The sequence below is a fragment of the Notamacropus eugenii genome, chromosome X, assembly GCF_028372415.1.
Source record: "Notamacropus eugenii isolate mMacEug1 chromosome X, mMacEug1.pri_v2, whole genome shotgun sequence".
Lineage (NCBI taxonomy): Eukaryota > Metazoa > Chordata > Mammalia > Diprotodontia > Macropodidae > Notamacropus > Notamacropus eugenii.
This window is the reverse complement of record NC_092879.1, coordinates 16,735,896-16,759,350: the sequence shown is the minus strand read 5'-3', so window position 1 is coordinate 16,759,350 and position 23,455 is coordinate 16,735,896. Positions and strand designations below refer to the sequence as shown.

Here is a 23,455-nt window from a genome sequence, read left to right as displayed (position 1 = left end):
AGCTTGGGCCCCAGAGAGGCTGACTTGCCCAAGGTCACACAGTTAGTATGTGTCAGAGCCTGGTCTTCCTGATTCCATGGCTGCCTCTCTCTTCTGTGAGACCACCTGACAGTCCCCAATTCCCACCAAAGCCTATTGTCTATGTCAACCTTCCATCCCAGACCAAATCTGAAAATCCAAGATCTTAAACTTGAAGCCAAGACCCCAGAATTTGGGAATTGAGTGGTGTTGTGAGAGACCCAGATCAAGCAGAAAGACCACAGATCACAAGTCAGGTGATCAGGGTTGGAATACTGGCTCTGCTACCTCTGTGAACCTGAGCAAGTCCCTTCCCCTCCCTGAGCCTCAGTTTCCCCCTCTGCCAAATGTGGGGATTAGACTTAGTGGCCCTCAATGTCTCTTCCTGCTCTAGATCTTGGAGCTTAGGTGAAACCTTGAGCACCAAAGTCTCTTTTCCTGGGCCTCAGTTTCCTCTGCTGCAAACTGAAGGAGTTATACTGGACAATCTCTAAGGCCTCTTCCAGCTCTGGATCCGTGGTCCCATATGTGCCCTGGGGCCAGTCACTTTCCCCTGTCACTGGGTCTCAGTTTCCTTCTCTGTCAAATGACTGGGTTGGCCTCAGCAGTCTCTATTTGGTCCTTCTAGGGAAAGAGCTAGAAGTCTATCATCCTATTTCTTTCATCTCAGGAGAACTTTCAGGGAAAGGGCACCCTATAGGCTACTTCTGCTTAGAAACAAGGGATCTTTGGGATCTCTTCCTAGACCACAATCCTGTGGCAAACAGTTCTCTCTCATTCACAGGAAAGGCCTGCCTCGTCAAGGCCCTATACAGTGAGCCCTCACATTATTAACGTTGTCAGGCATCACCCACTCCCCCGCCCCCAGCCCTCCAGCCAGCAACAATGGACATATTTGAGACGAAGCTCAGTTGGTGAATTCCACCCCCCCCCCCCATTATCTAATAGATTAGTCATTCATAGAATTAGTCATATTCAGACATGTAAAGTCTCCAGAGTCTCCCCTCTGAGTAATAGCTACTGTCATCAGGTGTATGGAGATGTCAGAGTCTCCCTGACAGTCAGAAGCTCTAGGGCTGACCTCAGCCTGGAGTGGGGAGGGGGATTGTTGCCGTGCTCTGGGGTGTGTAAGTTAATGGAGAGGCTGCTTCCTGGCATCTGAGGGGCTCTGGGAAGCCCCTCCCTTCCATCTTACCTCCTTCCCAAATATTCCTCCAGTAGCTAGCCAGTCACTCTGCCTGGATGTCCATTGTCCCCGTTGGCAGGAGACTAAAACAGCTGACCTCTTAAAACTACTTTTCTTAAATCTCCCATAGACTATCAGAGTGGAAAGGGATGGAAAAGAGAACACCTGGCCCAACTCATTCATTTTACAGAGGAGGAAAGTGAGGCTCAGAGAGCTATTCTGATACACTTAGGATATAAGGAAAAAGAGGCTCCTAGACCATGTCCTGACTGTTCTGACCCCCTCCTCCTCCTCTTTACCTACTATATTAAGTCTAAAGTCTTGATTCTGGCATTCAAGGCCTTTCCCAATCTGGCTTCAAGCTACTTTTCTAGCCTTATCACTGCCCCTCCCCTCCCCCCATACAATCTCCTTTAGGGGAGGGACTGTTTTCTTTGTATCTTTCTGTTCCCAGGGCCTAGAGCAGTGCCAGATACCCTTCTCTCCAGCTTTTTCTGCTCCCTCTCTGACCTCTCCTGCTCTGACTCCTTGGCTGGATCCTCCTCCAAATCAGGCCTTAGAACCACAGGTGCCCCCAGGGCTCTGTCCTAGGCCCTCTTCTCTTCTCCCTCTAGACCCTTCCTTAGGGGACCTCATCAGTTACCATGGATTTCATGCCTGCGTCTATGCTGATGATCCTCAATGTTCCCATCCTGTGTGTTCCATGGACACCCAGCAAAGTGCCTTACTCAGAGTGGGCCTCAGCAAATTGTTCTGGAGTGGAACTGAATTCTTAATGGCCTTTATTAATGAAAATCCATTTTGCCAGAAAGGCCAAGGAGAGAGAACAGTGAGGCTTTTGTGGGGGAAACTGGTCTTCTTTAACCTTTGGGGGACAGCTTTGGCAGCCTGTGGCCTTGCAGACAAACTTTTTTTCTTAATCAGCATTTGAATTCAGGGTTTTGGGGTTGGGCCACTTAGGAATTCCAGCCTGGGCCATCCATGTGAATGTGCCTCATTTGCTCCAGAGACTCTGGAAGCCTCCAGGCTCCTTAGTCCTTCCTCCTGTGCTGAGCTCCACTGGAGGCCAGGGTTCCTCTCTGTGCCATTTACACTAATGAGAAGGGGGGGCAACAAGCAGCTGGAGAAATATTTGTAGCCTGACTCCCTGATCACTTATTACTTCTCTTCACAAACTTTCCCTTCCCTGGCCTGCCCCCTCTTGTCTTCCTACTTTCTCTTGGCAGTGCTTTTGGCTCCACAATTCCCCAGGGTCTGGAATCAACTTCTCTTTTCCAATTCCTGTCTGTAAAGGTCCCTTACTTCTGTCAAAAAGCAAAGGAGCTCTCATGATGCCTTCTCTTTAGGGAAGCACGTACCTCTGGTTATGAGGAGTCAGAACGTAAAGCACTTAGCACAACTGCAGTGCCTGCACAGAGTAGGCACTTAGTAAATGTTTCTTTCCCTTCCTCCTGTCTTTTTTTCCTCCTTCTCTTCCTTCTTCCCTTCCTCTATTCCCTCCCTCCCTCCCTTCCTTCCTCCTTCCCTTCCTCTCACCTGCTGGCTGAAGCAAGGAAAAGGTCAGGCATAGAATTCCATCCAGAATAAGGACAGAGGTCATACTGGACCTGCAGCTCATTCATACTAACGGATGGGTCACTGGGGCCTAGCAAGTCCTTTGCTCTGAGAGTCTTGGAGGTGGGGAAGGGATTGGGTTAATTGGTCTTGGAGTTTCCTCTGGCCAGAGGGCTGCTGGTATATGTTTAACAATGGGCTCTCCAAAAATGTAGGCAAACAGCAGAGTTTTCTGTTGAATCTGCTCTACTAACATTTTCTCTATCACTTTCCTAAATCCAGATGACCAACAAAATAATCATCATACCTGATGTGCAGAGATTACCTGAATATTTTACAATCAGCTCTGCAAGTCAAACAAACTGGTTTCAGCCTGCCCTGCTTCAGGATTGTTCCTGCTCTAAAACAATACTCCCCTGAATCTTAGAACAGACGATGACAGAGCTGGAAGGACCCTGATCAAAGAAGATTGACTCAGCCAGCACCTCAGAGACCATGATCTACCCACACTCTCAACTGAGCAAACTAAGCCCAAGGTGGCCACACAGTTGACAGGATGGAAATTCAAACTCAGGTCCTGTGACTGCAACCAGACGTCCTTTCTTCTTTATGGTACTATCTCTAAGAGTCTGGGAGGGCTAGAGGCCTCCTCAAATGAACAATTCCAAGGCTGAAGCCACTGCCACTAAGAGCTACAACCATCCAGCCTCTAGAAAGCATCCTGTCTTCTTGGCTTCTTGGCAGTCAGCCCCTCTGGGAGCCACATACTGCCAGTTGTGAGATGGAACATTGAATCTCCCTGAAAAGAGTTTCTCAAGTTACCTTAGCTTGAATTCACTAAGAGGCAGTAAATTTATTTAATTCTTTGGTTCCAGTAAAAATCTATACCATTTAAATTCATTTTTAGGTCTATTAAACTCACGAGTGAGACAATGCAAGGATGATCCCCATTTCTACAGATCAGGCAACTGAGGCTCCGAGGAGTGAACCCACAAATGTTAGACTGAAATCCAGGCCTTCTGATGTCAAGAGCAGGGTTTTCCCCCACTTCCTCATAAGTGACTCAAATATTCAATAAATTAACTTTTGAGACATCCTGTATGTCTGTATATAGGTCAAGCAACCTAGAAATGTGCCCACACAACCAAGGCCTAAAAAAAAAAAAAATCAAGGGATAGGGACTGAATCTGTGGTTTCACTCTTATAGGGAATTCCAAGATTTAAAAAAAACAAAACAAAACACCAAATAAACCCTATTCTTTGAGGGTCTCCTGGGGCACTGATTGGTTAAGTGACTTACCCAGAGTCACCAAGCCAACATGTATCAAGGATTAAGATTTGAACCTTCCTGGTCCAGAGGCTAGCTTACTATCTTCTTCCTCAAAAGAAGTCAAACAGGACCTAAAAGAAATCAGGCCGCAGATCTGATAAGCCAATTCAGGAATCATCTGGGAATGTGAAAGCATGAAGTGACCTTGGAAGACATCGATAGCGATATTTAACAAACACCTGTTTATTGGGTGCTGAACTGTGGTGCGGGTTGGGAGAGATTCAGATCTTCTAGAGGGAGAAGATACAAAGAAAGCTAATTGTATACAATATTGTATGACAAACACATTCTACAGGCATGTTGTTTCCTGACCCAGTTTGGAGTGTTCTTGGCAGAGATATCAGAGTAGTTTGCCATTTCCTTCTGCAGCTCATTTGACAGATGAGGAAACTGAGGCAATCAGAGTGAAGTCACTTGCCCAGTGTCACACAGCTGAGGGCAAAAGACCACTACAAACAAGGGGATCAAGGAAGACTTCCCAGAGGAGGTGGCATTTGAACTTGGCTTTAAAAATCGGGAAAGGAAAGTGGGAGCCATGTCAGGAGGAACCATAGATATTGGGAGGGTGGGGAGGGAGCAGAGTGGAATCCAATTCAGCTAAAGGGTAGGAGGTGGTGAAACTAGCCTTCGTTAGGGCTGGAAACGTAGGTGGGGCAACATTGTAAGGGGTCTTGAATGCCAGGCAAAGGAGTTTAAACTTTAAGTAGGAAGCCATTGAAGATTTTTGAGGAGAGATGACACAAAGAAAACAGTACGTGCCATGACAAACTGTCTAGCTCCCACAGAGGAGAGGGGCAGTGAAATCTGATGGATAAAGCTCTGGCCTAGAACCAGGTTCCAACCCTGTCTCTGATGCAGGATGACCTTAGACAAGTCATATCATCTCCCTGGGCCTCAGTTTCTCCCTCTGTAAAATGGGGAGAGGGGTTGTACTAGATACCCTTTGGGGCCCCTTTTACCTCTAGCTCTCTCATCTTGTTCCCTCATGATACTGACAACAAAGTACCTATGAATGGTGAGCAGGGTGAAGAGCAGAAAGGAGTTCTTTTGAGTGAGCCTAGTGGTCAGGGACTCTTGTTTCTCACATCACACTTTTGTGGGGAGACCCTTGGTTGGTCACTAAGAGGGAAGAGGGGGCTCTGTGAGGGCACAAAGAAAATGACATTTGGAGTCAGGAGACCCAGGTTCAAATCCTGACTCTGCCACCAGGATGGCCTTGGGCAAATTCCTTACCTTCTTTATCTGTAAAATGAGGAAGGTCTGGTTCCTAAAAGATTTCTTTAAGCTTTAAAATCCTGTGATCCTGCAGTATTTCAAAGCCTCAGTTTCCTCCTTTGTAGAATGGGGAAAATATTAGCTGCACTACCTGCCTCAATGTACTGTTGAAAGGCAAGTCAATAAACATTTATCAAGCCTGTGCTAAGTACTCTGTAAGTGTTGAAATGCCAGGGGAGTTGATGATGGGAATGATAACCCTTTCCTCTTTAAAGAACTGGTAAAATAAGAGTCTTATTTACCCCAACTTGTTTAGCTATCGTCTCTCCCCAAGGCAGGAACATGACGAATATGATCTTTCAAGGTCCCTTCCAGTTCTTAGTGGCCTATGTTTGGATGCCTGTTCTCATTCCTCTCCTCCCCTCCTTATAGTCTTGGCCACCCATTCTACCTTCACCTTCCAGGCAGAACAATGCACTTCTGAAAAAGAGAGGGCCTTCCATTGATTGGGGAATGGATTAACAAATGGAAGCACACAAGTGGGATGGTATATGACTACCAGTAAAAAAAAAAAAAAGGAATAGGAAGGATGCAGAGAAGGATGAGAAGACTTCCATGAACTGATACAGAGTGAAATCAACAGAAAAAGCCAAACATTCCAAAGCAATGACTCCAGTCATGTCAACCGGAAGGAACAATGAACTGAAACTGATGACTGCATAATTATCCTGACCAAGCTTTGGCCTCAAGAAGAGTTGAAAAAATATACATCCCTCACCCCTCTGCAGAGGTGAAGAACTATGGGTGTGAAATATGGTAGCTGCTATGAGGTTAGTTCATGTATTGGCTAGTTTAGCTGAACTGCTTTATGTGGATCTGGAATCAGAGGACTTTGGTTCAAATCCTCCCTGGGAACCTGTGTGACCTCTGGCTAAGCACCTTACCTCCCTGGGACTCCCCATTTTGAAAATGAGACGGGTGAATGAGTCTTTCCAGTCCTATAACTATGATTCTATGTATGACTGGGCAAATCACTAATGTTCTCTGGGCCTGACTTTCCTACTCCGTAAAGTGAGGCCACTGAGGCCTCTGAGGTCCCTTCCAGCCTGACAGCTATGATTCTGTGACCATGGGCAAGGCACTCAGTCAGTCAGTCAACAAGCATTTATGATAAACTTACTCTGTTCCAGCACCAAGTTAAGAACTGGGAAAATTAAAGAGACAGAGAAAGAAAGACAGTCCTTGACTGTCCTTGACATTCTTTGAAGGAGCTTATATTCTAATAAGGGAAGAGAACACATAAAAAGAAGTGGGAAGGGTAGCCATGGGAACCCAGAAGGGACAGGAGAGAAGGAGCCTGGAGAGGAATGAGACAGTGGCTGGCCTGGGCACCCTGTTTAAGTGGAAGTTCTGTGAAGAGTCCTCCAATCTGAGGGAGAGGCCTCAGGGGCAGAGGGTACTTTCAAAAAATCAGTTCACCTCCCTGGGCCTCAGTATCTCCTCTGTCCTCTTCTGGAAGTTCTACCCTTAACTCAATGCAGCTTAAGGTCAAATTAGCTTTTATGGCATTTCCATCCCACTGCTGGCTCCCACTGAGCTTATAGTCCACTGAAACCCCCAGATCCTTTTCAGAATACCTGCTACCAATCCATGCCTCCCTCCCCCAACTTTTATTTGGGGAGTTGATCTTTTGTACTCAAGTGCAAGACTACATGTAGCCCTAGTGAATTCCCTTTTTATCAGATTCAGCCCATTGTTTCCCCACCTTGTCAAGATCCTCATGGATTCTCCCTCTGACATGTAGGTTCTCCACCCCTGATCCTAGTGTGTTAGCTCTCCCTCCCAGCAGTGTATGGGAGGGAGTGTATGTACACAAATATGATGAGCCTGCCATCTGTACTTTTATCCCAGGCATGGATAAAACTGTTAGATGGTCCAGGGTCAAGCATAGATCCCTGAGGCACTCCACTGCAGACTTCTTGACACTCTGAGACAGAACCATTGACTCTTTTAGTCTCAGCCTTCTGGGAATTCACCTAATTGCATTACTTTGTAACCCTATCACTTCACAATGATATAAAAACAAAAGAGATCAGTTAAACCTTAAAAAAACAAACCAGAATGAAGGTGATTCTCTACTTGTTTGATGTGGCCATGCTGGACTGCCACACCATGGCCAAAGGAGTCCCTAGTGTTGGGGAGTTACCATTTTTAGGTGCCATGTTTCAGGCCAGATATGTTCACTAGATGATGCTGACCACAGTCCCTCTGGGGGCTCACAGGAAGGACTAGGGTCTCAATTCAATGTCAGAGAGTTTCCAAGGAATGACCACTATCAAAAGAGGGGAGTGGGTTGCTTTGGGAGGTGGGAAGTTCCCATCACTAGCAGCCTTCAAGCACAGACTGGATGATCACTGGTTGGGCACATTTTAGATAGGATTTGTGTTTGGTCCTTTTATTTCTGAGCTTTGGTGATTCTGAGACCTTTGATTAATTCAAGTCAATAAACATCTATCAAATGCCTACTACGTATGGGCCAGACTCTGTGCTAAGCTCTAGGAATGCTAAAAGAAGCAAAATACAGACCCTGTCCACAGGGAGCTTATAATCTAATTGAGGAGCAAATATATACAACGCAAGCTATGTACAGAATGAATAGGAAATCATTAAGAGAGGGAAGGCACTGGAATGGAAGGGTTGGGGAAGGCTGCCTGTAGGAGGTGGGGTTTTAGGTGGGACTTAAAGGAAGCCAGGGAGCTCAATGGTTAGGGCCAAGGAGGGAAAGAGCTGTGGCAAGCTATTGCAGTAACAGAGTGACGATGAGGGTCTGCATCAGAGTGGGGCACGGTCAGAGGCTTGAAGGAAGTATATTTGAAAGATGTTTGTAGGGAGGGGAGAAGGTGGGGGAGGGGGGAATCTAAGATATATGGAAGTGATTGTAAAGAACTGAAAACAAACAAATTACTTAATTAAAAAAAAAAAAAGAAAGATCGTTGTAAAGGCGAAATCACCAGGCCTTGACGATAGCATAGATCTGGAGGTGGGGGAAGATAGTGGGGAGTTCAGGATGATGCCTAGGTTGTGAGCCTCAGGAATTGGGAGCATGGTGGTACCCTCTTCAGTAACAGGGAAGGGGGAGAAGGAAGTATTTGGGGAAAACCGTAATGAATTTTGGTTTGGACATATTGATGTCTACTATACATCTAATTCAAGATGTCTACTGAACATTCAGTTTGAGATGTCTGAAAGTCAGTTGGAGATGTGATTTCAGAAAGATTGGAACCAGAAAGGTAGTTTTGAGAGCCATCAGCATAGAGAGGGTCATTAAATCCATGGGAACTGATGATATCCCCAAATAAAGTAGTCTAGAGGGAAAAGAGAAGAGGGTCCAGGACAGAGCCCTAAGGGACACCCACAGTTAGAGGGTGTGATCGAGAGGAGAATCTGGCAAAGGAGACAGAGAAGGAGTGGTCAGATAGCTAAGGAAAGTCAGAAAAGAGGGGAGGAGAAGGTGATCAGAGGCATCAAAGGAGGGGTCAAGGAGAATAAAGATTGAGAAAAGGCCACTGGATCTGGCAGCTAAGAGACCACTGGTAACTTTGGAGACCAATTTTGACAGAATAAGAAGTCAAGTTGTAAGGTCAGAGAAAGAAAATGAGAGAAGAGAAAGCAGAGGTGCCTATTATAGATGGCCCTTTGGAGGAGTTTAGCTGCAAAGGGCAGAAGAGATACAGAATGGGATAGAAGGTCCAACCAAGCATTTTTTTCGGGATGAGAGAGACATGGGTATGTTTGTAGGCAGTAGGGAGTGGGCTAGCCAGTGAACAGGGAGAGATTGAAAATAATTGAGAGTGGAGATGACAGAGAAAGGGAACAATGTGTTAGAGGAGACAGGATAGAGTAGGATCATTTGAACAAGTACTCACCAGATAGTGTCAACCACCTATGGCCCACTATATCCAGTGACCAACTGTTAGGATCAAAGACTCTTGAGTTGAAGGGAGTTTTATAGATAATCTAATGCAGGGGTGGGGAACCTTCAGCCTTGAGGCCACATGTGGTCCTCTAAGTCCAAACCTCACGGAACAAATCCCCTCTAAGTCCTCAAGGGCAGCCCTTTGACTGAATCCAAACCTCACAGAACAAATCTCCTCTAGGTCCTCAAGGGCAGCCCTTTGACTGAATCCAAACCTCACAAAACAAATCCCCTCTAGATCCTCAAGGGAGGCCCTTTGACAGAATCCAAACTTCACAGAACAAATCCCCTCTAGGTCCTCAAGTGTGGCCCTTTGACTGAATCTAAACTTCACGGAACAAATTCCCCCTAATTCTTCAAGAGCAGCCCTTTGACTGAATCCAAACAGGGCTGCCCTTGAGGACCTAGAGGGCTACATGTGGCCTCGAGGTCACAGGTTCCCCACCCCAATCTAATCCAACCCCACTTTACAGAGAAAAATGGGGCTCAGAGAGAAGTGGTTTGCCCTTGGAGGTCACACCAGTGACACACTGAAGGGTAAAGAGAAGGTTAAGCAAGCTAACAGGGCCAGAAAGCTAGCTCTCCTGTCTCCCAGAACAGAGTATTCTTTATGCTGCCCCTAGACCCTGTCTCCAGACTTTCTGTATACAATATGCAGAACCTCAGAACTCTAAAAACCAAACAAACAAAAAGCTTCTTGGTATCTTTTCCCCATGGCTTTTGGTTCTACCCTCTGGAGCCATGCAGGACAGGCCTGATCTCCCTTCTTAGACTAGAAAGACCTTCAAGGACAGCCCTCACCTTGCATCCTTCTCTTCCCTAGCCCAGTTCCACCGGCTGCTCCTCTTCTGTATGGCCCAATCCCCTCACTATACTTGGCTGCCTTCCGCTGGCCATGCTCCAGTCTGGCAGTGTCCTTTCTCCAATGTGGTACCCAGAAGGGAAAGCAGACAGAGCTCCAGATGGGACCTAATGCAGTGCCTCCAAGGGGTCAGTTGCCCTACTGCGGCCAAACCGAAGATTTGCACACACACACACACACAGGCTCACATGAAACTGGCGACAATTCCAAATTTTCTGTCAAAGACATTCTTTGCCATTGGCTAATTCGGGGCCCCCCAAGGTACAATGTCTTTGGAAAGGAAGAGAGGTTTCTGAGCAGCTGCTGCTTCTGTCAGAGCTCCTTGTCCAAAGTCCACGACAAATGGGACCCTGCCAAGAGACCATCTCCCTTTCCCCAGACCACACTTCTATCTGGCTTGGGGCAATGGTCTGGGATAGGGCTGCATTTGGGAGATAAGTGTCATTTCTTAAATACTTCAGGGATGCTAAAGCTCTTTTCTCACAATGCTTCTGGGTAATAGATATGCTGAGAATGAATTTTCCCATTTTTCAGTCCTAGAAAGTGAGTTTTAGAGACTCGATGTCAGGGTGAGGATCAAGAGCCTGGAATTCCTGAGTCTATCCAAGCTTAAGGCTCTTGGGACAACATTAGCAGGCCTGTCTATGAGGTCAATAAATAGGACTTCGCACTCCAAATCAAAACCCACCTAGGACACTTACTAGCTGTGTGATCTTGGGCCAATCATTTTCCCTCTCTGTGTCTCAGTTTATTCATGTGAAAAGGAAGAGGCTGGACTCAGTGGCCCACACTGGCTTTTCCATTCCTAGCTCTAGGATGCTGCTGAGGTGAACACCATTTCAGGCCCCTTCAGCAATCACCAGAACAAGCCTTCCCAATGAAAGGCAGACAGGGGCATGATGAAAATATTGAGTCTGGTACTGGAAAGAACTTTTGAAATTATTTAGTCTAACACCTTCACAGTGGGGAAATGACTCACCCAAGGCTACACAACTAGGAAGAGTCAGATGCAGTACTCACACCCAGGTCTTCTGCAGAAGTCTTTGGCGTTGTAAAATGTTTCAACACCAGAATCTGATATGGGTTTACAATGCACATGATGCCAGAGAATATGCTTGTATTACCATCTACATTGCTGCCACACCTGAAGGACTACTGGGCTTTTCCACTGTCTCCACAGCTGAAACCTGAGGGAGACTCCTCTTCCTGAGTTCAAATCTGGCCTCAGACACTTACTCATTATGTGACCCTGAGCAAGTCACTTCACCCTGTTTGCCTCAGTTTCCTCATCTGCAAAATGAGCTAGAGAAGGAAATGACAAAGCACTCTAGTATCTTTACCAATGAAACCCCAAATGGGGTCATGAAGAGTAGCATATGACTGAACAACAACAAAGCATATAATAGACGTTTTTCTCATTTACTCACTCATTCATTCATCCCTTCCTTCCTTCCTTCCTTCATGACTCCTAATGCATGGTTCTTTCCCCAAATAGTCCGTTATACTGCAGAGTCCTCCTCCCAACAAGGCCCCAACAGGCCCTCTTCAGCCACTTTGCTTCCCTTCAGTAGACACTTGATAAAATCCAAGGTATTTGAATGGGGCATCCCTCCCTCACTGTCCAACCGAAGAGGACAGCGGTACAAATCATGGCTGGTCAAGGACAGGGAGATAGCACAGAGTAGGCTGCAATGCAGTCTCCAACTTTCTAAGCCCCTGTCAGGTTCTCTCTCAGGAAAGAGAGGCTCCTAGGGAACTAAGGCTCTGGGCCCTGCTTAGATCTGTGAGGCCAAAAGTCTGCAATGGCCCTGCCCAGGTCACAGCTGTTCCAGATGCCTACAAATCCCCAAGGACCAGCACCCAGCTCACACTCTATACTAGGTGCTTGGGGAACATTGAACTAAACCCAGAAGAGGCAACATAGGGAAGGAGAGACCGTGATCTAGGCTTTGTTCAAAGATCTTAGGCATATATGGCCCAACAGTCATTCAGAAGTTATGGCAGCTGGAAGGTACCTTGAAGGTCATCTAATTCAAGCCCCTCCTCTGACAGGTGAGCATATTGATGTCCCAAGAGGGCAAAGGACTTGCTCAATCAAGGTCAAATCCTAGTCATCTTGGTCCCAGCGAGGAAGGGGCAGGGCTTCAGGCTAGGCCAGAACTATGAGCTTCTGGAGGCTGCTCGAGACTGGCCAATGCACCAGCTGGCTATTTCACACATGCATTCACCCAGGAAGTCACATGCCGACATGCCACCACATACTTATAAATCTACACACAGACAAGGATGCTCTCCTGTGTAATCATATATGCACATTGCCTGCACCCCCCCCACACACACACACATTTGTGCATGGCTGTACAGGCATCTGCCCACTCCCACATGTTCACACATACAAACACTGCTACCCAAATGAACCACAAAGGATCACAGAATTTGGAATTAGAAGGGACCTGAGAGATCATCTAAATCCACCCGTTCTACAGAAGAGGTAAAAAAGACCCCAACAGATGAAGTGACTCATCCAAGAAGGAGCAGAGCTGAAATTTGAACCCGACTCCTTTGACTCCACCCCCACCCAAGGTTCCTTTCACTACACCACACTCTCCAAGGGTCCCGGCACACATTCATGTGTTCTTTTAAAGCCATAACAATAGCCAAATTACCTGAAAGTAAGCTGGTATATACATATGTGCAAGGGAACACACGAATGCATACTTATCCACATGAGCACACGCATGAACATTCAAACATATATACTCAGCCATTCAGTCAACACTTATTTGCCCTTGAGGGGCTTACAATGTACTGGGGAGAATACCATGTACACAAACAAATAAGCTAGCACGCAGTATGTATTCATGACAGACAGAGGGCTTGGACTGGGCCTGGAATTTCCCTGGTACACAGAACTCCCTGGTCAGACAACTTCTTTGCTGCCTAGAGCACTGAGAAGTTAAGTGACCTGGCCAGGGTCATGCAGGCAGGACTTGAAGTCAGGCTTTCCTGGCTCCAAGGCCAGCTCTCTATTCAGCATACTTGAAATAATAATAATTAACAATAATAACAACAATATCTAGCATTTCTATAGTGTTTTAAGGTTTGCATAAAGTATGTGTAGGGAACCGGGTCCTAGATTTGGAGTCAGGAAGACTTAGATCTAAATCCGACATCAGACACACACTAACTATAGGACCCTGAGCAAGTCACTTATTTTCTCAGTGCCTCAGTTTCCCCATCTGTAAAATCATGGTGGGGGGGCATACTCATTGGCCTCTATGGTCCCCGCTGAGTCTGATTTCATGATAATAGAGGGGTATTAACAACTGGGGGAGCCTTCTTGAAGGGATAGAGGGGTAACCAGAGGCAGATGGGAGTCTTCCAGGCATGTGTGCAAAGACACAGAGGTGGGAGAAGAGATGTAGCATATGGAAAACAACAAATGGGCTAGTTTAGCTGGAGTGAAGACAATGGGAGGAGAAGTAATGGGGGATCTGTCAAGAAAAGTAGACCGGGGCCAGATTGCAAGGGCTTTAAATGCCAACCCGAGGAGTATGGATTTTATCTTGAAGGCAATGGGGAGCCATTGGAGTTTGAGGAACGGCAGTGCCAGAATCAGACCTGCCCTTTAAGAACATCGCTTTGGCACTACGGAGGGTGGACTTTAGAGGGGAGAAACCAGAGGCTCATTCTAACACCGGAGAGAGATGACAAGGGCCTAGGGTGGTGGCTATACGAGAGGAGAGCTGGGGATGGATTCTGGGAATGTCCAATCTCCCAGCATGCCGGCTCCACTCATCCAAACATCCCCATTCCCACGCTGCACACGGGCATCTGAGCACACACATACGCAAATACACATGCACACATTCACCCGCAACCCCTCCCCCTCAAAAAAAAAGTTGAATGAAAACGCCCCCTCCCTGGCTCGGTTGTTCCTGAATTCCCCAGTTCCAGCGATTATACAGAGTGGTGAGGGGTTGGGGGTGAGGGGATTCCCATTCCAGACCTGGGTCCCCTCCAGATATCTAAAGACACCAAGCCCAGGTTCGGGTCAGGATCTGTGCCAGGGCCTGAAGCTCCCCAGCCTGGCTATTCCTTACCCGCTACAGTCCCTTTGTTCTGGGCTTAGTTCTTTCACAGCCAGGCTGGGACGGATAATTCTGCCTCCCCTCCTCCCCAAATCCCAAGCACTTGGACCCCCTTGCCCCACCTCAGAACACCAGAGGCTGCCCCCAGGCCACCCTGCATTTCTCTTGCAGCTAATCAGCTGCAAGGATTGAGAGCTGAAAGGACCTTGGTGATCAGCCAGCCCAACCCCCGCATTTGATTATAATAACAATAAATCCCCTTCCTTTGGCACTTCCAGGCTTTCCTCATAACAGCCAGGGAGTTTGGGGAGGGCAAGGATTATTACTCTCATTTAGCCGGAGAGGCTGAGGCCCAGAGGGGAAGTGACTAGCCCAAGGTCACACCACTAGAAGCAGCAGCGTTGGGTTGGGGAGCCAAGCCCCCCCGCTTCCTCCCACTCTGGGGCACTCGGCAAGGCAGCTCTTTATGAAAGCCTCTGCCTTCCTCCGTGCACTTGTCTGGGTGGGGGTGAGTCAGTGCCCTCCCCCGGAGCCCTGCCCCCCTTCCCCATGACCTCCTCTGCCCTGACTCGCCCACCGGCTTTAGCGGACTCTGGGTGGAGGGCTCCCCCGGGCCTCGAGGAGCTGAAAATGGCCCCAGTGCCCGCTGGCGGCCTTGGAGAAGGCAGATGCAGGGATGGCGGGATGAAGGGAGCGGAAGAGGAGGAGGAAGCCTGAACTCCCTGCACTCACCATTCCGGGGCCACCCCGCAACCACTGCATGGTCCCTTCCCTTTTCTTCTTTTGTGGTCGCCGAAGCTGCTGCTCCCGCCGCCGCCGCCGCCGCCGCCGCTGCTGCAGCTCAGCCCCGAGCCCCAACTGGCAGAGATCGAGCTGCCGGCGGAAGCGGGAGGCACGAGTTGGGCGAGCAGGCGGGCGGGGGGGCACCACCCCATCCCATCCTGGCCTTCCGTCCGGGACAGCTCTCCCCCACCCCCACCTGGACAGATTGGTTGTGCTGGAAGGGGCCCTAGGAAATCGGCTTGTGGGATGGGGAAACTGAGGCCCCCAGAGACCAAGGGACCTGTCCAAGGTCACACACCTAAGAAGCTTCAGATACTGGACTTTGGCCAGATTCCCAATCACTGGAACCTGGGGGGGGAGGGAGTAAAGGAGAAAAAGGGATCCCATAAAAAGGGGGCGCATTGGGGGAACCTTTTCCCCTGGAACTGACCTTAAACAAGTCACTTAATGTTTGGTCAATCAACAAGGATTTATTAAAGCCTGCTATTCTCGGCTTGTTTCCTGGAGGTACAGAGACAAAGATCCAACAATTTCTGCCCTTCAAGAACTTAAATTCTACCAGGTGATATAGTAACTCATTTCTGTAGCATGTTAAAGTTTGCAAAGCACTGTCCTCACAACAGTCATAGGAGGTCAGGATTATAAACCTGACTTGTCCATGACAATAAAACCAAGGTAGGTGCTATGATTATTCCCATTTTGCAGATAAGGAAACTGAGGCAGGCAGAGTTGTTAAATGACTTGCTCAGGGTCATACAGCTAGTTAAGTGTCTGAAGCAGGATTTGAACTCACGTCTACCCAGCTCCAAGACAGCTGTCTATCTAGTACACAAAAGCTGAATGCACTATAGGATTATCACTTAGGACCTGATAGCTGTATTTAGAGTCAGCAAGCTATAGGATACTGGGTCTGGAATCAAGATCTGGGCTCCAATCCTGCTTCTGTTGCTACCTATATGACCATGAGGGCCAGTCACTTTACCTGTCCGAACCTCAGTTTCCTCATCTGGAAAATAAGGTTAGGCTAGGTGGCCTCTACAGTCCCTTGCTGCTCTAAAATCTCTGATCCTATGTAAGAAGGGAGAAGGTAGGGAGCAGGGGAGTCCTTGATTAATCTAATGAATTCCCCAATCATTTTTCCTCTGCTCAGAGGCATCAGTGGAGCACCTCCAAATGGAATGTGAGTGAGCATACACCTAAGGATACCATACTGTATGAGGTTTCAGAGATTTGGACTGGACAACTGAAAATCAGCCATTTCTACCAATGGCCTATAAAAGTGTCTATCTTTATCTCCTTTTCACTTTCCCCATCTCCCTCCTAGACAGATTTCACCAGAATATCAAAATGTTGCCTGGATAGCACCCCCACATTCAGTTACCTTCTGGGGGCAGTTGATGGCCCTGTGTGAGTCTTTCATGCATTTTCAGTATCTGTTGATGAACTCTGGTGAGCTTTCTTGCATCTTCAGCATTGCTGTGAGGCAAAATAGAGGCTGTTCTAGACTTACTATGCATCTGTTATCTTGAGTATTTCTACAGAAGCTAGGGACTCCCTTTACCCACATTTGGGGAAACTTAGACATGAGCTATAGGCTAAAGATATTCTCCAGGAACAACTCCAGGTGAAGGCAAAGACCCAAAGAGAAAATTATCCTCTTGAGGTCAGCCCCCAGATAGAACACAGTCTGTGTACATTGGAAGGAGGTGTCCTGGGTGACATATTTTAAAAGAATAGATGGAAGAAAACATTTGCCTGGAGTTCTAGAGCCTCTGCCACTATGACTTCTCTGTAGTTCTATTTCCTCCTCTTTACAACTAGGCTTGGGGGCAGCTAGGTGGTACAATGAATAGAGACAGGAATAGGTCCTGGAGACAGGAAGACCTGAGTTCAAATCCAGCCTCAGACTGCTTGACACTTACTAGCTGTGTGAAAAAAAAAATGAGCTTGAGGATGGATTGGGGGAAGGCAAGGACGTAGACTAGATCACCTAACTCCTTGAGGGAAGGAGTTGTTTGTTTTGTGACTTTGTGTCATCTCTGCTATTTAGATTTTCCCATTCATGATAAATTGGCACAGTCCCTTTCCAAGTGGCTGGAGGTTTGGAGCTAACATTCCATAACAAGGAGAATCTTCTTCTTAGAGGCTATATAAGCCCCTTTCCACTCAAGTATTTTGCAAACTACATTAAAGTATTTCAAGGATGGGTAATTTCCTAGGCACTGGGAGTCTCTCTGCCAGCGCAATTCCTGATCTCTCTGTAATTTGGCTTTTGAAAGGTAGGATGATGAAAAATCCATCACTCTCCAGCCAGCCCTGTGACAAGCATCTCCAAACTCAGCTAGGCCAGTCATCATTGGATACCAGACATACATTCAGGCCTTCACTGGCCCATACCCAAAGTCTTCTCAACTTGGTAGAACCTGTCTGAGCTTAGGCTCCACTTTCATAGGTTCAGATAACCCTGGGTCACCTCCATGGCATGGGGAGGTTTGGAAAAAAGAAAGGGAACTAAAAACTTGAGAATATGGACATCAGCTTGGCAAAGATCACAAAATGAAAAATGACAATTGTTGGAGGGGATGTGGAAGGACAAGCACACTAATTGCATAGTTTATAGACCAACTTGGAAATATACCCAAAAAAGTCACTAAACAGTAGATGCTCTTTGACTCAGTGATGCTACTACTAGGCCTATACTCCAAAAAGACCAAAGAAAGAGGGACAGGTACTATTTGTACAAAAAATATTTATAACAACATTTTTAATAGTAGGAAAGAATTGGAAGCAAAGTAGGTATACTGCAATTGGGGAATGGTTGAAGGAATTTTGGTATATTTGAATGTAATACAGTATTATTGTGTCATAAGAAATGACAAAAGATAAAGGTCTTTAAGAAAATTAGGGGAGCAAGGAATAGCTTACCTGTCAGATCTATGGAGAATGGAAGAATTTATGACCAAACAAGAGATAGAGAACATTATGAAATGAAAACTGGATAATTTTAATAACAATAAATTAAAAAGGTTTTGCACAAACAAAGCCAATGCAACCAAGATTAGAAGCAAGGCAGAAAACTGGGAAAAAACCAGTGTTTCTGATAAAGGCCTCATTTTTAAAAATATATGGAGTACTGAGTCAAATTTGTAAAAATACAAGTCAGTTGATAAATGGTCAAAGGATATGAACAAGCAGTTTTCAGAGGAAGACATTAAAGCTATCTATAGTCTTATGAAAAAATACTCTAAATCACTAGTGATTAGAGAAATGCAAATCAAAACAACTCTGAGGTACCACATCACACCTATCAGATTGGCTAACATGAAAAAAACAGGAAAATGATAAATGTTGGAAAAGATGTGGAAAAACTGGAACACTAATGCATTGTTGGTGGAGTTGTGGACTGATCCAACCATTCTGGAGAGCAATTTGGAACCATGTGCAAAGGGCTATAAAATTGTGCATACCCTTTGATCCAGCAATACCACTATTAGGTCTACATCCCAAAGAGATCACAAAAAAAGTGAAAAGGATCCATGTGTACAAAAATATTTATAGCAGTTCTTTTTGTGGTGGCAAAGAACTAGAAATCAAAGGGATGTCCATCAATTGGGGAATGGCTGAACAAGTTGTGGTATATGAATGTAATGGAATACTATTATACTACAAGAAATGATGAGCAGGCTGACCAGAAAAACCTGGAAAGACTTACATGAACTGATGTTTAGCGAAGATCCAGGAGAACATTGTACATAGTAAAAGCAACATTGTACAATGACCAACTTTGTTAGACTCAGCTCTTCTGGGCAATACAATGATCTAAGGCAATTCCAAAAGACTCATGATGGAAAATGCAATCTGAATCCAGAGAAAGAACTATGGAGTCTGAATGTAAACCAAAGCAGACTATTTTCCCTCTTTCCTTTCTCCTGGTTTTTCCCTTTGATTTTCATTTTTCCTTCACAACATGACTAATGTGGAAATATGTTTAATATAATTGTACACGAATAGCCTATATCACATTGCATGGTGTCTTGGGGAGGGGAAAGAGGCGGAAATTTAGAACTCAAAATCTTATAAAAGTGAATGTTGAAAACTAAAAATAAATTTTAAAGTTTTTTAAAAAAGAAATGACAAAAGTAATGAAATGAGAGAAATCTGGGAAAATCTGTACCATCTGATGCAGAATGAAGTAAGGAGAACCAGGAGAAAAATTTCTACAGTGATATCAAGCAAAGCAACTGTGAGAGGCTCTAGAACTGCCCTCATGACTGCCCCATAATGACTCCAGAGGCCAGATGATATAGCACATTTCCTAACTCTTAGTAGAGACATGATAGACCAGACATTCTCTGACATGGGCAAAGGAAAATGACTTTGCCTCTAGAAATGACAGAACAAAAATGTCTAATTGATAGGTGATTCCCAAGATAAGTAAGGAGATAGTGAGAGAGTTGCCCTAGATGAATTCAAGTCACCTGGTCCTTGGGGCTTGATCTGGCAGATGTTATGGTTCAACTACTGTCAACTGATATTTAAAAGATCATGGATAACAAAAGAGGTTCCACAGGATTGGAGAAGAACAACTGTTATCCTAATTTTCAAAAAAGCGGAAAAGGATAGAACCTGCAAACCATAAGCCGGTTAGCTTGACTTTGATTCCTGGGACCATTCTCAAAAAGATGAGTAAAGAGATTTCCAAATATTCAGAAAAGGAAGCATTGATCACACAGAACCAGCCTGGCTTCATAAGAATAATCATGCCAGGCATTTCCTTTTTGGATAGGATTACTAAACTGGTAGAGGAGGGGAATGCCAGAGAGAGCATTTATAGCTAGATTTTAGCAAAGCTTTGGATAGAGTACTCATATTATTCTTGTTGGGAAAATGCAGTAAATGGATTCCAAAATGACTGGCTGATTAAACTCAAAGAGTAATTATTAATGATTCCATCTCAAGGTGGAAGGAGGTCTGCAGTGGAGTGCCCCAGGGATCCCTGCTTGACCCTGGGATGAAAGTGCAGATGGCAGAGTCATCACATTTGCATATGATACACAGCTGGGAGGAATAGCTAATGCACCAGATGTCAGAGGGAGGATCCATGAGGATCTTGACAGGCCAGGGAAGCAATGGGCAGAAAAACCAGTTAGAAGTCCATTATGATGGTCCATGTCAGAAGAGATGAGAGTCTGAACTCTCATGGTTACACCGTGAGTGAATAGTATGGGTGGACAGAGATGGGGGGAAGGCCCAGGATTTAGCATGGGATAGATTCTGGGCAATGCAGGAGAGGGAAAAGGGGCCAATTATTCCAAAGTTGTTGGCCTGGATGGCTGGGAGGATGGGGAAGTCATTAATGAGGAGACTTTGGGGGAAAGAGGAGATGACACAGCATGGGATCCTGGGAAAACTGCTGTGGTTGAGGAAGATGCAAGTTTGGATTCTGGTACCTGTGTTACCTTGGGCTTCTTCCCTTTCCCTCTCTGGGTCTCAGTTCCCTCTTTTGTAAGTGGAGAGTGTTGGATGACAGCTAACATTCCTGGGTTCTTCTAAGGCCCAGGATTCTTCCACACCAGAGGTGTCGATCAGTCAGCAGCAATATGGCCAGATGCTCCCTGGTGCAGCCCAAACCAGATTCAAATGTCACTGGGAAATATTGAACCAAAGGAATAAAAGTACAATAGAACATAGATAATGTTAATATGCGGTTTTCTAAGTCAATATGTGGTTGCAAGGATCCTTCTCCACAGCTGAATGGCACCATTTCTTTTTGAGTTTGACACCATTGGGTTGTACTGACTAATGTACTAATGAATTAAGGTACCTGAGGCAGGGCCAGAGTAAACTTCAGGCAGATGGAATTCTAGACCCCTGCTGCAATATAAGGCCCTGCTAGTAATTTGAATTCATTAAGAAGTTGCACCAAAAAAATCTATTTCAAAGATTACAAAGGATAGTAAGCCCTGATCAGATTTTCAGTGGGGTAGGGGTGGGGTGGGCAGAGAGAGACAGAGACAGAGAGAGAAGGAGAGGGAGAAGAGAGGGGGAGAGAGAGAGGAGAGAGAGAAGAGAGTAGAGAGGAGAAAGAGAAAGAGGAGAGGGAGAGAGAGAGTGGGAGAGCAAGACACAGAGGGGAGAGAGGGAGGGAGGAGAGAGAGAGAAGAGAGAGGAGAATGAGAGCAGAGAGAGGAGAGAGTGGGAGAGTAAGACAGAGAGGAGAGAGGGAGGGAGAGGAGAGGAGAGGAGAGAGAGAAGAGAGAAAGAGGAGAGAAGAGAGTAGAGGGAAAGAGAGAAAAAGAAAGATAAGAGAGAGAGAAGAGAGGAAGAAAGAGGGAAGAAAGGAAAGAAGGGAGAGGAAGAAAGAGAGAGAAAGAGAGAAAGAGGAGAGAAGAAAGGGAAAGAAAGAAGAGAAGATGAATAAAAGGAGAGGGAAGTGGAGAGAAGAGAAGAGAGAGTGAGAGAAAGAGAGAGAAGGAGGGTAGGGAAGGAGGAGGGCAGATGGGGGGAGGGAGTGGGGGAAGGGAAGAACAAAGGAGAGTGAGGAGAGGAGGGGTCATCAAACAAAACTTAAATACCAGACTTCTCCAACTCCTATCTCTGGTTTGAAGTATGAAACCGAAAAGAGGTACTCCTTGATTTGGGGGTGAGGGTGGGTTACACTCCCACCCCTACACATATGAGACCATTCTCCAGCATTAACCTTAGGCAGCTCAGATTGGAAGGGGATAGAAGGTTGGACCTATAATGGAGAAGACCTGAGTTCAAATTCAGCCTCAGACTTTGTTAGCTGTGTGACCCTGGGCAAGTCACACAACCACTGTTTGCCTCAGATTCCTCTTCTGTGAAATGGGGATAAGAATAGCAACTACTCTTGTTGTGAGGGTTGTTGTGAAAAAAACATGAGATAATATTTGTAAAGCATTATACAAACATCAAAACACTCTATAATGCTGTCATTATTATTAACCTCCCTAAGCCTCAGTTTCCTGCTCTGTAAAATGAAAGAGATGGGCTTCATGGCTAATGTGATCTCTAGAGCTAAGAGCCTACAATGCTCTGACCTCACTGACCCCCATCAAGCTGCTTGTTGTCTCCACTCTTCATTAGTGTAAATGGCACAGAAAGGAACCCTGGCCTCCAGTAGAGCTCAGCACAGGAGGAAGGACTAAGGGGCTCTGAAGCAAATGAGGCACATTGACATGGATGGCCCAGGCTGGAATTCCTAAATGGCCCAACCCCAAAACCCTGAATTCAAATGATGATTAAGAAAAGAAGTTTGTCTTCAAGGCCACAGGCTGCTAAAGCTGCCCCAAAAAGTTAAAAAAGGCCAGTTTCCCCCACAAAAGTCTTGCTTGTTTTCTCTCCTTGGCCTTTCTGGCAAAATAGACTTTCATTAATAAGGGCCATTAAGAATTCAATTCCACTCCAGAACAATTTGCTGAGGCCCACTCTGAGTAAGGCACTTTGCTGGGTGTTCATGGAACACACAGGATGGGAACATTGAGGATCATCAGCATAGACGTAGGCATGAAATCCATGATAACTGATGAGATACCCTAGTGAAGGGGAGAAGAGAAGGGGGCCTAGGACAGAGCCTTGGGGACACCTGTGGTTCTAAGGCCTGATCTGGAGGAGGATTCAGCCAAGGAGGCAGAGCAGGAGTGGTCAGAGAGGGAGCAGAAGACGGAGAGAAGGAAAGAGAGTATCGAGGACAGGAAGGTGATCCACCCTGTCAAAGGCTATAGAGAGGTCAAGGAGAAAGAGGATGGAGTAAAGACCAGTGAGATCGCTGGTAACTTTTGGATGGGATGAAGAAGGTAACTGGATTGTAGGGAGCTGAGAAGAGAGTGAGGTAAAGGGAATGGAGACACCTAAGGGAGTCGGGAATGGCCTTCTCAAGCACTTTAGCCACAAAGGCAGGAGAGAAATGAAATGAAATGAAATAAAATGAAATGAAATGAGAAGGAAGGCTAGATGAACCAAGGCCCTTTAATAAAAGGGCTTGTTCTGGGAAGTTGGGATCCAGTCAAAGGGGCTTGAGGACCTAGAGGGCCACCTGTGGCTCTAAGGTTACTGGTTCCCCACCCCTGATCAAGGGAGTGTTTTTTGAGGATAGGAGAGGCATGGGTGTGTTTTTTAGGCTATAGAAAAAGAGCCAGTAGACGGGAGGAGGGGTTAGAAGGGATGGTCTGCTGGAATGGGATCACTTGTGTGTGTGGAAGGGTTTGCCTTGACCAGAAGGGCCATGTCTGCATAAGAGACAGAGGTGGAGGAGGAGTTAGTGGGTGAGTGATATTAGAGAGGGGAAGGAGGGGGAGGGAGGAAGAAGGGGGAAGGGGAAATGGAGGAGGGGGAGGGGGAGAAGGAGGAGGGGGAGAGGAAGGAAGGGGGAAGAGGGGGGAGGGAGGAGGAAAGGGAAGAGGGGAAGGAAAGAAGAGGA

At 46.2% G+C, this 23,455-nt stretch overlaps 1 protein-coding gene across 4 annotated transcripts in view; it reads right to left on the bottom strand.

Annotated features, from left to right (window-relative positions):
* Window positions 1–23,455, bottom strand: part of ARHGEF9 (Cdc42 guanine nucleotide exchange factor 9) — a 379,846-nt gene that overhangs the window by 142,846 nt on the left and 213,545 nt on the right. Inside the window, exon 1 of one of the 4 annotated variants that reach the window (XM_072626508.1) lies at window positions 14,965–15,070. The exons of the other annotated variants lie outside the window; for them this stretch is intronic. Within the exon in view, the coding sequence (XP_072482609.1) occupies window positions 14,965–14,994 (30 nt within the window). The 5' untranslated portion in view covers window positions 14,995–15,070. Of the gene's footprint in view, window positions 1–14,964; window positions 15,071–23,455 lie in introns of those variants that run through there. 4 annotated transcript variants of the gene reach the window in all.